This window comes from Oncorhynchus gorbuscha, linkage group LG24 (genome assembly GCF_021184085.1).
Source record: "Oncorhynchus gorbuscha isolate QuinsamMale2020 ecotype Even-year linkage group LG24, OgorEven_v1.0, whole genome shotgun sequence".
NCBI lineage: Eukaryota > Metazoa > Chordata > Actinopteri > Salmoniformes > Salmonidae > Oncorhynchus > Oncorhynchus gorbuscha.
In genome coordinates this window covers 49,966,130-49,981,534 of record NC_060196.1, presented here as the reverse complement: position 1 = coordinate 49,981,534, position 15,405 = coordinate 49,966,130, and the positions used below count along the sequence as shown (strand labels likewise).

Genomic DNA, 15,405 nt, shown 5'->3' with positions numbered 1-15,405 from the left:
ATACAGTACTTTCAATGTCACATTGTAAAGCGATGTTTGCACCAGTCCAGCAGGTGGCGGTATAGCATTTAGACCAGCAACATGGGGAATTATGTTGGTCGACCAGATTAAACAGGAAGTGGGTTTCTAAAAGCCAGCAAGCCATTTTCTCTTTTATTTGATCGAAAAATAACTAGCATAGTTTGCAAAAACTGTCTTATATTTATACTGTGTGAAATACGGTTGTCTTTTAACCTTGTTCTCGCTAAATTAGCATTAGCTGGTTATTCACCCATCAGCTAACGTTCGTTTACTAACAACAGGGTATCTTTAGGTCGGTTCAGCTAGCTAGGTAAGTGGCTACATTTCAAATTTCCGGGGCAACAATGGAAGGTTTAGAAACGACATACGAGGATTCTAATGCCGAGGACTACATTGATTGTGCTGTAAGTGAGGTTGAGTGTAGCCTAGGCACAATAAGCTAAACAAAAATATGTTTGTAACAAGCTAACGACGTTACTAGGCTCGGCTAGCCGTTTTTTTCCACCACCACATCATGAAGAAAATTCTGTTTTTCAGATCTGTACCAGATCCATTAGGGGTGAAACCCTGTATAAGATCCACCGGACTACAGTACTACACATGAGGGTAAGAAGCAAAGTTGCAGTCAAATATTTTAACTACTCAAGTCACAACGATCTGTTACCATCTTATAGCTAATAGAGTAATAAGGTCAAGACAAATCATGAGTAAAATTCCTGTTCATAAAATCAATCACAACGGTAAGTTTAAAAATAGTTATCAATTTCAAGCAGGAGGATGTGCTGAATGGGGCAATTCCATGGTGATGGAATTACAGACTTGTGATTATTTATTTTTTCACTTTAAAAATGTATGCCAACACAACCATTGATTTCAAAGTGTAATAATATAATATATGCCATTTAGCAGACACTTTTATCCAAAGCGACTTACAGTCATGTGTGCATACATTCTACGTATGGGTGGTCCCGGGGATCGAACCCACTACCCTGGCGTTACAAGCGCCATGCTCTACCAACTGAGCTAACCATACAACTCTATGCATACTGATTACTTGAACAATTTACACAGTAAAACAAATGACTGGATAATTATTTTTGCCGAGTTACGGTAAAATCTCCCTCAGTTATATTCTGTTATCCGCACAGTTCTTCCTGTAAATGTGTTGTAAAATTTTCTATGGAAATTGTTAAGTAATCCTTGTGCATCATCCATAGAGTTCAAAGTTTAACAAACCATAGAAATCAATGGTATTTGTTTGGTATACAATTGAAAAATAAGTCAGCATGATTCCTTTACCATGAAATTGCACATAGACGTCCTCTGTTATTAACCTCTTCTTTCCAGAACCAAGGTACTGTGTTTTGTGTTCTTCAAGAGCTTCCAGAAAGCAGCTTTTGTTCACTTGTGGTCTCGTATGATATTTCTCCTCTTTCCAGATGGCTTCATTCTGCTTGTACAAATAACCAACAAGGTATGGACTTAAATAAAGTTCATCTTTGCTTTCACCTTCTGGTGCACCTGATTTATTATACAGTATTTTCCATAAAACTCTTGTTTTAGTGAATATTGTTGATGAACATGGCACCACGCCAACAAGAATGAACGAACAAATCACCATGAAGTATCTAAAACCTCTTGATGTGTAACAAATATGTGCACACTGGAACTGTTTTAGTTTATTTCTACTATCTCTTGATTCCTCTTGCTCCCAGTAACATCTTTAAGATGGGAGTGTGCCAACAATATACTTTTTCATGTTGCGTCATGGTTGAACAGAAGCCACGAGAGGCAAAATCGTGGTTATATTCTTCTTGGAAAGGTGTTGACTTTGGAACTTACCGAATCCCTTCATTTTTACCCTGTGCCGTATTCATGACGCTTGGAGATGTCCCCTGTCTAGGTGCTGTAAAATACTGATGGATATTGCTGGGTTTGAGTCGTCATGACAACTTGTGGGAATATTGGAATGTAGAGAGAGTTGGTAGAAGGGAAAATGGTCTAATATTATATGTCATTTGGAAAAATGCAACTTGCATACATTTTTTACGTATGGGTCGTCCCAGGAACCGAACCATCTATCCTGGCATTGCAAGCGCCAGGCTCTACCAATTGAGTAACAGAGGACTATGTCTAGGCTCGTCTTTAAAGGATCAAATTAATCCCTTTACTTTTCCCATGCAAAGTTGAGTCTACTTTTGCCGTTAGGTTTGGTTCTTCAACCCCCATGTTTCATTCTAATGGAACAACTTGACTTTCCGCTTCAACTTCACTGCTGCTCCAAAGATGGATCTTTTTGCCCTCAAAAGCAGATCATCTCGAGAAGGGACACCTATGTCTTGTCTTCCTGCTTGGGTCTCTTCGTGATTTATATCAAAATCAAAAATGTCCTTTATAACTGAGTATTTCAAGATTTTTTTCTAAGTACTGTTGGCTCCTGTTAAGTGAGACAAGTGAACTCCGTACAAAGCTGTTCACTAGTCTCAATTGGAATATTGTTCATAATTTTTTACATTTTTATACACCAGATCTGCATGCTCTGGTTTAGTGTACAAATTCAGTCCGAAGCCCTATCCGGAGTCCTTTGGATTGAACCGTCTTCGAGCCAGGTATTATAGTAGAGAAATATCTTGACAATTTATTAGGGCAATGATTCGCCCTTAACTTAATATATAATAATAATATATGTCTTTTAGCGGATGCTTTTATCCAAAGCGACTTACAGTCATGTGTGCATACATTCTACGTATGGGTGGTCCCGGGAATCGAACCCACTACCCTGGCGTTACAAGCGCCATGCTCTACCAACTGAGCTACAGAAGGACCACAGGACTTTGTCACCATAATATCATGGTTCTTATTCACCTCTGAAGCATGCGGAGTGTCTTCCACTGGAATATTTCTGATGCTAGAAATTATAGTTCGAAGCAACCACATTCCGCTTTCAGTCGTTGTATGCCTCTTGGAGATATTTCATAGTTTTTAAACCACAATTTTGCATTACAATGAGCTTGTGATCATAAGAGGATGGACAGAGCAAACAAACAAAACACAAATTCCAATGTACTCAATATTTTTTAAAAGCTTTCAAATCAAATGAAGACACCCAGTTGCTAAGTTTGTGTCAAACCCAAACAGCGAAAGTATAGGTACTAAATTAAGAGGGGCAGGTAAGATCCAGGTCAGAGTCCAGATTGGGATGTATAGTATTACTCTCAAATGGCCCATCAGTGCACCTCGAGCTTTAGGTGTGGCTTCCTATTATATGTGTATGGTGTGCATGTGATTCCGTCCCGGGTCCTAACCCCATCTTTATCTGTAGTTCTGATAGCAAGGTTGCTGGTTACACCAACCAGTTACCCGCTGATCCATTGCTGATTGACTTAACTGAACCTGTTTTTCTCGGTTGCGTCTCCCTTCATTCCTGACAGAAAGAGGACCACCTGGTTTCTACTGGTAAGTAATTTCATCTTCCCTTCATTCACTGATTGTCGACGATGAGCTTGGGACCTCTGTAGGTGTCTTGTTGCTGCCCCTTCCTTCTGGCAGGGGTAAAGGAAGTTCAAACAGGCTCACTACCCTCTGTGCCAATAGTGTTAGTGCACGTTGTATGGAAGGGTTGGTACATTGTCATTTTTGTTGAGTAAAATTCAATTAAACTGAGACTGCGACATGAACCTGCCACGATGAGCACTATGCAGCACCTCAGATCAGATGTGTGATGCAAGACCATGTGCTCAGAGTATCTGCTCATATAAATGGAACAATACATTTAACATTAATGTGCACCCGTTTATTTATTATCCTATGAACTACTACTAGTTTGATGGCTGGAGCCATCAATTGTCCCATTAACAATCATACATATTAGCAAACTTTATTTTCAAACTTCACATTTCTCTTGTATAAGCTACTTATCGTAATGAACAATGTCAGCAAAATGCTTGCGATAAGTGATCGGTGTCGATCATTCTCGGGTTTATTGTCCCAGCTCTAGGGTATGGATGTTCCAAGGATCCCGGATAGCACTAACCATGCTTTCAGTTGTTGGGGAAATCAGTCCTATATTGCTGTTTGCTTTGCATTACTGACTCTACCTTCAGAGAGAGAGCGCAGTACCTTAGCTTCACATCATGGTAGCAGTTTCTGTGAACATACAGTACCAGTGAAACGTTTGGACACACCTACTCTTTGCAGATTTTATTTTTATATGATCAAATAATAGCTACGACATCAACTATGAAATCATGTAGCAACCAAAAAAGTGTTAACCAAATCAAAATATATTTTATTTTTGAGATTCTTCAAATAGCCATCCTTTGCCTTGATGATAGCTTTGCACACACTCAACCAGCTTCATGAGGTAGTCAACTGGTGTGCAATTTTTTATTTTACCTTTATTTAACTAGGCAAGTCAGTTGAGAACAAATTCTTAATTTCAATGACGGCCTAGGAACATTGAGTTAACTGCCTTGTTCAGGGGCAGAACGACACATTTTGTACCTTGTCAGCTCGGGGATTCGATCCAACCTTTCGGTTACTAGTCCAACGCTCTAACCACTAGGTTATGCTGCCGCCCCAAAAATTAACAGGTGGGCCTTGGTCATTTGTGGAATTTCTTTCCTCCTTCAATGCGTTTGAGCCAATCAGTTGTGTTGTGACAAGGTAGGGTTGGTAAGTAAGACACATCTCAACATCAACTGTTCAGAGGAGACTGCGTGAATCAGGACTTGATGGTCGATTGCTGCTAAGAAAACACTGCTATAGGACAGCAATAAGAAGAAGAAACTTGCTTGGGCCAAGAAACACATGCAATGGACATTAGACCGGTGGAAATCTGTTTTTTTGGTTCCAACCTCTGTGTCTTTGTGAGACGCAGAGTAGGTGAACGGATGATCTCTGCGTGTGTAGTTCCCATTGTGAAGCATGGAGATGGTGTGGGGGTGCTTTGCTGGTGACACTGTCTGTGATTTATTTCAAATTCAAGGCACACAACCAGCATGGCGACCACAGCATTCTGAAGTGATACGCCATCCCATGTGGTTTGCGCTTAGTGGGACTATCATTTGGTTTTCAACAGGACAATGACCCAACACACCTCCAGGTTGTGTAAGGGCTATTTTACCAAGAAGGAGAGTGATGCATCAGCTGACTTGGCCTCCACAATCACTTGACCTCAACCCAATTGAGATGGTTTGGGATGAGTTGGACCGCAGAGTGAAGGAAAAGCAGCCAACAAGTGCTCAGCATATGTGGGAACTCCTTCAAGATTGTTCGAAAAGCATTCCAGGTGAAGCTGGTTGAGAGAATTCCAAGAGTGTGCAAAGCTGTCATCAAAGGATGGCTACCTCAAAGAATCTCAAATAACATTTATTTTGATTTGTTTACAATTTTTGGTTACTACATGATTCCATATGTGTTATTTCATAGTTTTGATGTCTTCACTATTTTTTACAATGTAGAAAATAGTGGGAAAAACCCTTGAATGAGTAGGTGTCAACTTTTGACTGGTACTGCACCTGATTATGTAAAAAAAAAAATGCTCTTCCCATTTCCTGTGACGTCCACTCATTGGTATGAGAGAAACATAACTTTATTGTTGGTTACTGCAAAAAATAGCTGTTTTGTCAAACCAATCTAGCTGGCTCTTGCTGAAATAAGAATGGATTAAAGTCCATGCTCCCCGGTGGATTTCAACAGGTCATTAAACCATAGTATGTCTGCAGTCTACCACCTGAAACCATTAAGACTAAAGTAAATGTGTCTGTATGTGGAATGAAATTTCACACCAATCAATTGGATCCAAATCTGTGAACTGGGATTTGAGTCTAAGTAAGTATGTGCTTCTCCTGTTCTCCATGTACTGGAAGATGCTAGCTGGACAGAGGAAAATAAACATCCAAAGACCATTGTTGTCTATGCTTTTAAGAGGAGGACATGGCAATGGAATTGGAAAGCCCCTCAATCATTTTCTTTAAAGGACTCTCTATATAGGGAACTCCTAAGTACGAATGCAGTGAAGGCTTTGGCCCACAACTGACCTGCCAGCAATCACACAGCCCTTAACCAGACATGTGATTTAGCAAAGTCCCTTGCTTAGTGCAAGTGGCTATGCGTTGTCCCATTCTCCCACCCTGAGGACTGAAAAAAATCCACACTTTGGGTGATGTGTTTCTGAGTGAAAAGCACCTTTTCTGAGGCCGCAGTCATGTGGTCCCACAGCCTTCACACACTTGCTAAAAAATCCGGGACTCTTTGCATTGTGCTCACTCTTGTAGCTATCGGTATGCACACTTGAATGTTACTTTACAAAACTGTTTCGGCTGGCTTTTGGCGTAGAAGTATTTTCCTTTTATTTTTGAACAATGTTAAAAAGCTTAATCTGTATATATCGTATGAACTAGAATTAACAGCAAGAGGGCCGTACACATGAATGGTCACCTCGATGTTGATTTGCGTCACTATTCCTCGACTGCCTTCTATTTTTCTGCAATCGAATGTCTTAATGGACACTTCGAGTTCTACATTACACAGACCGTAAGACTTAACAGTGGATGTGTTGAGCTGTGCCTGCTATTCTCACAGGTCAGTGTGCAAAAAATAAAATCGGCTGAGATCTTAGACAAACATTGCGCAATCCTGTCCCTGGTAAGCATGCTGCAATCTCTTTGAAGAGACTCAGTTCTATTAGGATTGCAGTTCACTCCCCTTGGACCCACAGCTACTTCTGGTTTTCCTGCAGTTGTCAGAAATGGGATTTCTGCGCTGTATGCTCTATGGCTGATTTGGTTGAAGGAACTCTCCAAGAAACACTTGAAAACACCAGTCTCTTGGTAGTGACTCGCAGTCTGTGTGGAATGTCTGAAGGACTCAAACCATTTCCTTCAGCAGACCAATCCATCATTTCAGTATGTATCCGTAACGTATATCACGCATGGATGATGGCCAGGTTATCCATGAATTTGAACCATTCGTGAAAAACAAACACTTGAATGCAGTTGGTTGAACTGGAGAGAGAGCAGTTCATACACGCAGATGAAGGACCTGGAAGGATTCTGTATAGAGGAATGGTCGAAGAACCCTCCCAATGTGTTCTACAACTCATTAAACATTTTAGAAAAAGTTTTGAAAATAGGGATATCAATTTTGACCCATACTTTTGAAAGAACTTGATTGTTTAATAACAAGTAATCTTTATCTGAGCAATTGTATTAGCATAATATAATTTCCCTCTCTGTTGCATGCAATATAGATCAGTATATTTATTTGAGTCATTTTTGCTAGGGTTTATCAAGGGTGTCAATAATTCCAGACCCCACTGTATGTATGTCAATTATTGACTTTTCCAGTGCTACGATTTGTTAAGTTTTTACCGCTGTAGTCTGTTCAAGCACTATTTGTCATCTAAAGACCATGTCATTGATTGTGGCATTGATCTCTAACTTCTGATGTTGTGGATCTCACAGGGCGGGCTACCAGGGATCATGAGTTACCAGATTTCAAGGATATCAAACACTACCTCCAATACCTGAAACTTGATGAGCCAATCATCGGTAACTACTGTATTTTAAAACCATGTCTAATTCAACACACAATTAGTTAAGAGAGAGTTGTCGGTTTAAAGTATCCCTTTCTGACCTGTACGTCTCATTTCTTCATGTCAGGTTTGAGTTTTCTGGAGGAGGTGGAGCCAGTCTCCCATGACCGTCAGCCTGGCCCCAGATACATCTGCAGATTATGCGATCTGGAGGCATCCTTACCCAACATGGTCAATCATTTAATTGGTCGCAGACATCGACAGAATTACCTGGTAAGGAGGAGATTTACTGGCATAACCTGAATATGCGTCTCATGCATGATCCTCTTGCTGGACGTTTTATTAAAGCTAAGCAAGGATCATGGTGGTCAGGATCTTAAATATAGTGATGATTTGATGTACTTTCCTTTTTCTAGGATATGAAAAGGAAAGACTTGGTGACATGGAACAGTACCAATGCCCTGGCTCAATCAGGGAAGGCTTTACGAGCTTTGGCGGAGATTGTGGAAAGACAGAATGGGAAAGGAAGTCCAAAGGTAAGTCATCATGATTCCATCTGGTAAGGTACCTGCTTATTGACAAGAGTTTGCATTTATATTTTAGTCATTTTGCAGACGCTCTTATCCAGAACGACTTACAGGAGCAATTAGGGTTAAGTGAACATCAACAGATTGTTTTTACTTAGTCAACTCTGGGATTTGAACCAGCAACCTTTAGGTTACTGACCAACAATCTTAACGACTAGGCTACCTGCCACTGTACGTCTACATACCAGTCTATGTGCCTCTCGTAAAGTAATTGTTTCATTTATTTGCAAGTGTTATTTGTCTTCTATTTGAAATCTTCTGATCCTAATCTTTGGTTTTTATTTTAGCCTTTGAGGAAAAAACGAAATGTGGGCAAATTGAACACTTCTAGAGGTAAGATCTTTTCAGAATTCTTTCGACACGTCTATTACTAAAATCAGGAAGAAAAAAAAATCTAAACTAAACATCCGACCATGAGTCATTGAACTAGTAGTGTTTATTCTCAACTTGTCCAATATCAAACAGAAAACATTGACAATGTTATTTTCTCTTTTTCAGTTCCCCCGAAAGAAAGAGGGGCCAAGAATCAGTCAAAACCAACACTTTCTCATCCATCAGACATGAGGCGGGAAGGACACCTGCATCCAGGGAGGATGGATTTCCCGGACGGGGAGTACCACCACAGAGGAGGCCGTCCTGAAGATGATCTATATAGACCTCCCTTCCATGAAGACGATCCTTACTTATTGTCCGGGGCAGTGCGAGAGGTTTACCTGAGAGGAGGAGACCCCAGCCTGCGTGGTTTTGAGGAAGACGAGCTTCGTAGAGCAGGCTATCGTGAAGATGACCTTCGTAGAAGGGATCACTACCTTGAAGGACAAATCCATGGTCAGGATTATTTGGAGGACATGCGTAGACGAGAGTTTTTGGAGGCCAGGCCAGGCCACCAAGAGGAAATCCCTCATCGCCAAGCATACCCTGAAGAACATCCACGCAGGAGTGTCTACCCGGAGAATGATCCTCTCAAACAGTTCTATTCTGATGAGGTTCTCCGTAGAACATTTCATGCTGCTGAAGCTTCTAAGGAGCGGGCCTTTCGAGAAGATGAATCACCACATGGGAGGAGCTATCCTCATGTTCCAGCCTATCCGCAGGAATTTCCTCCTGAACGTGCCTATCCTGACAAAGCTCCTCTCTGCTTTGAACACGCCCATGGAAGGGCAGCCCACGGACCACCTGTTCATGAAGACCCTTACTCCGAGGATACCCGTAGAAGTGGATACCTTGAGGAGGCACAACGCAGGGCGTACAATGAGGAACAACATGGGCCAGCCTATCCAGAAGGCAACCCTCATAGGCGTTCTCACGACAGGGATCCAAACGGCCGTGGCTACCCCAAGGGGCCAGATGGGCAAGGAGCTGCTGACGAAGACTTGAGGTTCCCAAATCAAATGGAGGGACCAATGGAGACAGGGGGTCAAGGCAGCAGGGAGCATTTGTTTGACCTTGTCAAGGCCATTCGTCAGGAGGGGAGAGGTCCGCAGCATCCAGAGATGGAGCGAGGGATGGGACCACCAGGAATGAGGGGGACTCAGAAGCCAGCAGAGGGTGGCAGAATGAGAACAGAGATCCCTGAACCTTTCCGGCGCTTCCTGGAAGGAGCCACAGATGACCACAAGAGCCCCGGGAAACGGAAGAGAAAGAGCAGGTTCTCTGATGCCACAGAACAGGAGGAGGACGTGTTGAAGTTAATGTAAGTGTGAATAAGTACACATCACCACATGTTAAACTTCTCCATCATAACATCCTGAGGTGAAAGGTGTTTTGGTAACTATTACGCTAAGGGTGTTCTATAATGATTCTTACAAAATCTTCTTCCCTACAGGCAAGCTGGTGACAATAGAAGGTCAGAACCTTTTGCCAAGCCACAGGTATATAGACAATGTTTTTAATTAAACCTTTATTTAATTAGGCAAGTCAGAACAAATTCTTCTTTACAAGGACGGCCTACACCGGCCAAACCCGGACGACGCTGAGACAATTGTGCGCCGCCCTATGGGACTCCCAATCACGGCCAGTTGTGATACAGCCTGGAATTGAACCAAGGTGTTGGTATTAACTTCAAACACCGATGCAGTGCGTTAGACAGCTGCGCCACTCGGAAGCCCTCTGCTAAGCGTAACTGACATTTTTAAATGTTTTAAATTTTTTGTAATTCAGCAGGCACTCTTATCCAGAGTGACCTACAGGAGCAATGGGGTTAAGTGCCTTGCTCAAGGGCACGTTGACAGATTTTGCCTAGTCGGCTCAGGATTTGAACCAGCAACCTTTCTGTTACTGGCCCAATGCTCTTAACCACTAGGCTATCTGCCGCAACTGACAATTGTTAAAGTTTGTTAATTGTCTATGTAATGTCTTATTGAGTACCTTATTCTAATTGTTTAGGGTGCTTATCAAGGAGTAGCAGGCTCCAGACCAATGGCAGAGGCAACTCCAGACACTGGGAATGTTTTGGATGTACTGGTAAGATCCTAATAAAAGAGTAACACCAATCAAATGCCATACCTTTTGCATAAAGACAACTGTCGTAGCCTTTAGTTGACGACTTTTGGGAAGAGAAACTGTATTATTTAACTGACCATGTTCTTTAATGTACTTGCTTTCCCTCTAGAATAACATACAGGTTGAGAATGTGGAAGAGGCCAACTTCCTGAAGGACAAGCTGTGTAACCTTCTGAAAGAGTTCCAAGACAAAAAATATGAGAAGACAGCAGTAATGTCTGCGGTAGGTATTCGTTGTGTTGCACAGCATGTTGAGCAGTTTCTTTACAGATGTCAGTTGACGATGAATGGATCATAGGCTGACTTGAGAATGTGAACATTTCCCCAAAAAGTTGGTTTATGTAAGTAAGATGGTCCTTTCCTCATTTCAACTGTAGTACAAAAGCCTACATCCAACAGTCATTTCCAAAGAATATAATCACATGAGCAAGGATCACCTGGAAAATCCCAGAGATGACTATGAAAGAAACTACAGAGAAGTGCAAGAGGAGAGACATTACGAAGGCCATCCTCCCAGACACTCACAGGAGCACTACACTCCAGAGACCCCACAGGATCCTTACAGAGACACAGACATGAGAATGGAGAGGAGAGCTCAATATGAAGGTAAACTATGTATGCATGTTTCTCACAACAAAATTGCAGAAGTTCATTACAGTCATTTTGTATATCTTTTTTTGGGACTTTAAAATAATAATAATTCTACTACATCATTCTTCTTTCAGAGGTCTTTGGGCATGTTGAGATGTACCCACAATCTCATGCTCGTCCAGAGGAGCCAATGGCATACCCCCACGAGAGTTGTCAGGGGCCGATGTACCCTCGTGATTACCCACCTGCAGGGGATCTTCACAATCCATTCAATCCTACACCCCCAATACACTGGGAGCGGGGGTACAGGACGGGTGTCCCTCAATCCACCAGCCTAGACAAAATCACCTCCACTCTCCTGGAGCTTGTGGCAAGGAAAAAGTGATTTTACAGTAGAACCACCATGTGTGAAAAATATTTGTATTGATCTGAGCTCAACTGTATTTCTGTTGGAATTTTGCTTTTGAAATGTTTCTACACTTTTATTTGCTTTAATTGATCATCTTGATGGCTAGTTTTAAGGGTTAAAGGTTTTGTAGCAATTATTTGACATTAGTAATCCAAAAATATGCTTTGAAAGGTGTAGGCATGTTGTTGAAAACAAAATTATTTCTTTTGAATGACTTCTATTCACTTAACACTGCATTGTAACTGACAAAACATTTGTGACCACAAATCAGTTCTGATCCAAACAAGATGGTTAAAGAAATATTACACTGAACAAAAATATAAGCGCAACATGTAAAGTGTTCGTCCCTTGTTTCATGAGCTGAAATAAAATATCCTAGAAATGTTCCATACACACCAAAAGGTTCTCATTTTGTGCACAAATTATTTTACATCCCTGTTCTTGATCATTTCTCCTTTTCCAAGATAATCCATAAACATGATCATTACACAGGTGCACCTTGTGCTGGTGTCAACAGGTCACTAAAATGTACAGTTTTGTCACACAACACAATGCCACAGATATCTCAAGTTGAGGGAGCATGCAATTGGCATGCTGATTGCAGGAATGTCCACCAGAGCTGTTGCTGGAGAATTTAATGTTAATTTCTCTACCATACACTGCCTCCAACATTGTTTTAGAGAATTTGTCAGAACATCCAACCGTCCCTACAACCACAGACCACGTGTAACCACGGCAGCCCAGGACCTCCACATCCGGCTTCTTCGCCTGCGGGATTGTCTGAGATCAGCCACCTGGACAGCTGATGAAACTGGGTTTGCACAAGCGAATAATTTCTGCTCAAACTGTCTTAGGGAAGCTCATCTGTGTGTTTGTCGTCCTCACAAGGGTTTTGACCTGACTGCAGTTTGGTGATGTAACCAACTTCAGTGGTCAAATGCTCACCTTCGATGGCCACTGGCACACTGGAGAAGTGTGCTCTTTACAGACTAATACCGGTTTCAACTCTACATGGCAGACAGCGTGTATGGCATTGTGTGGGCAATCGGTTTGCTGATGTCAATGTTGTGAATAGAGTTCCCCATGGTGGCTGTGTGGTTATGGTATGGGAAGGCATAAGCTACAGACAATGATATTTTATCAAAGGCAATTTGAATACATAGAGATACCGTGACAAAATCCTGTGGCCCATTGTGGTGCCATTCATCCACCGCCATCACCTCATTTTTCTACATGATAATGCATTGCCCCATGTCTCAAGGATCTGTACACAATCCCTGGAAGGTGAAAATGTCCCAGTTCTTCCATGGCCTGCATACTCACCAGACATTTCACCAATTGAGCATGTTTGGGATGCTCTGGATCAACATGTATGACAGCATGTTCCAGTTCCTGCAAATATCCAGCAACTTTTTACAGCCATTGACGAGAAGTGGGACAACATTCCAAGGCCAGAATCAACATCATGATCAACTATGTGAATGAGATCTGTCGTGCTGCATGAGGTGACCAACAGATGCATATATGTGACCAACAGAATCATATCTGTATTCCCAGTCATGTGAAATCCATAGATTTGGGCCCAATTTATTTATTGTCAATTGACTGATTTCCTTATATGAACTATAACTAAGTAAAAGCTTTGAAATTGTTGCATTTTATATTTTTGTTCGGTGTAGTTTTCCATACAATGATTGGAAAAATATGGACATTGGGATAGAATGGGAACACAGAGTATTTTGGTTTTCAAATGTAGGTTATTATCATATAAGTGATGTGGTAGAATAAAATGTTTTACTTGTTCTTTCTGTGGCAGATACACGTTTCTCTGCATATTTGATGCAGAGAATCTCTTATGGAAAGGGGGTGGAACAGCACCATAGATTTATGGCCAGCAGCCAGCAGGTCCCTAAATTATTCACACACCATTGCACACCCTTTGACTTCCTGGGTTTGTAAAATAATTATGTGAAGCATTTTGTAGTTTGAGGCTCAGAATTTGAAGTTCTTGACGTCAGCGCACAAACGTAGCACAGTTTCCGGTTAGAGAAGAAGTACTTAGCAGCCATCTTGTTTCCCGTTGCTACTGAAATAAAATAAATAATACAGTGAGCTGAACTTCACTTGTGCTAACCCGTAAAACAAAGTGAGTAAAAATCAGATTATATACATGGTTAATATCTATATGTGAAACCATACTGTGTCGCTATGGAATTGGGGCTATGACTTTGCGCATTTTCAATTGCTGTTCTTGTCCAATAGACGATTGTTTTGGAAGATGATCATAGGCGCCATTTCCCTCCCAGCTCTCTGAGCCGCTTATTGGTGGCCAGCTGAAAGGAACCGAGGCGGCCAAGAAACTACCGCACTGAGGCCGCCATGTTGGCTCTTGTCTAAATTCTGCCTCGTACGACTGGCGATTTTTGGTAGATCCCTAATGGCGTCAGTTTCACAACTAACTGAACCCGTAGAAACCTTGATTGGTGGAATCTAGTCCGAGGTTTGATTGGTCTGAAGGACAGATCCAAACGTAGTCTTTATTGGTTAGAGAGCTTTACCCCAGTTTTGTAAACTTTCCATTGATCCGCAGTACCTGTTGTTCAGTGGCGAATTAGCTCTAACACATGGGCCAATGTGTAGCGTGTATCATCGTCTTCCATTGACTGCGTTGGGTTTACCATCGAACACAAGTAAACTAGCTTAAACAACTACCCGAGACCAGGCTCTCTAACCCTGTTTCTGGAGAGTTACGTTCCTGTAGGTTTTCGCTGCAACCCTAAAGCACCTGATTCTAATACTTATTGGTTGAGCAATTGAATCAGGTTAGTTATAACTGGTTGGGTTGAAAACCTACAAGGGTTTAAAAAGGGCAAAGATTGTTGTGGAAAATGAGTCTGAGTCGTTTCTTGTTGGAATATGTTCTTTGGATAAAGGTGTTTATTTTGGAAACTCTTTTGAAGTCAAGAGGATGGTTAAAAGGGAGAGTTGGGAAAAGTGAATTCGGTCAAAGTAACAAAGGAGTGTTATGGTGTTGATATCGTGTGTATCTAAAGAGCAAAAGGAGCGTGAATTGTGGCTTATCGACGCACGAAGTAGACTACATTGATTTTTGGAGTAGGGTATCGGTAAAAGGTGTCTTCTCTGGCATCCCGTTGGACATAGATAAATAATATCTTAGACCAAAAATTCCCGGAGTAGTTAATGTACTGGCTTGACCCGTATGGAGAATGGGGGAAAAGGAGTAAAGTTTATCTGTATGTTTGATGAGTATTTACCACCCTCTGTAAAGTTGGGATATACAGTGCATTCAGAAAGTAGTCAGAGCACATAACTTTTTCCACATTTTTGTTACGTTACAGCCTTATTCTAAAATGTATTAAATGAATGTTTTTCCTCGTCAGTCTACACACAATACCCCATTATAACAAAGAGGAAACAGGTTTTTAGATTTTTTTGCATGTTCATAAAAAATAAAAAACTTAAGTATTCAGACCCTTTGCTATGAGACTCAAAATTGAGCTCATGTGCATCCTGTTTCCATTGATCACCCTTGAGATGTTTCTACAACTTGTTTGGAGTCCACCTGTGGTAAATTCAGTTGATTGGACATGATTTGGAAAGGCACCTGTCTATATAAGGTCCAACAGTTTGACCGTGCATGTCAGAGCAAAAACCAAGCCATGAGGTCGAAGGACTTGTCCGTAGAGCTCTGAGACAGGATTGTGTCAAAGCACAGATCTGGGGAAGGGTACCAAAAC

At 41.5% G+C, this 15,405-nt stretch overlaps 2 protein-coding genes across 8 annotated transcripts in view; both read left to right on the top strand.

The window, feature by feature from the left end:
• Positions 1-107: 107 nt before the first annotated feature.
• Positions 108-12,040, top strand: si:ch211-13c6.2 (uncharacterized protein LOC100000125 homolog). 2 transcript variants are annotated; one of them, XM_046325903.1, is made up of 13 exons: positions 108-425; positions 559-627; positions 3,453-3,477; positions 7,488-7,574; positions 7,686-7,831; positions 7,975-8,094; positions 8,433-8,478; positions 8,644-9,838; positions 9,971-10,016; positions 10,531-10,608; positions 10,757-10,870; positions 11,025-11,253; positions 11,373-12,040. In XM_046325903.1, the coding sequence occupies exons 1-13, from the start codon at positions 366-368 to the stop codon at positions 11,621-11,623; spliced, it is 2,466 nt and encodes an 821-aa protein (XP_046181859.1). In that variant the 5' UTR covers positions 108-365; the 3' UTR covers positions 11,624-12,040. The 2 variants fall into 2 exon arrangements, with proteins under 2 accessions (XP_046181859.1, XP_046181860.1); XM_046325904.1 differs by lacking the exon at positions 3,453-3,477 and having other exon boundaries at positions 363-425.
• Positions 12,041-13,648: 1,608 nt separating this feature from the next.
• Positions 13,649-15,405, top strand: part of LOC124012608 (nuclear transcription factor Y subunit gamma-like) — a 58,914-nt gene continuing 57,157 nt past the window's right edge. For 3 of the 6 annotated variants that reach the window (XM_046326433.1, XM_046326419.1, XM_046326417.1), the window contains exon 1: positions 13,649-13,793. In XM_046326433.1, coding sequence (XP_046182389.1) covers position 13,793 — 1 coding nt within the window. In that variant the 5' untranslated portion in view covers positions 13,649-13,792. The remainder of the gene's footprint in view (positions 13,794-15,405) is intronic. The other 3 variants (XM_046326432.1, XM_046326418.1, XM_046326431.1) reach the window with 1 other exon arrangement.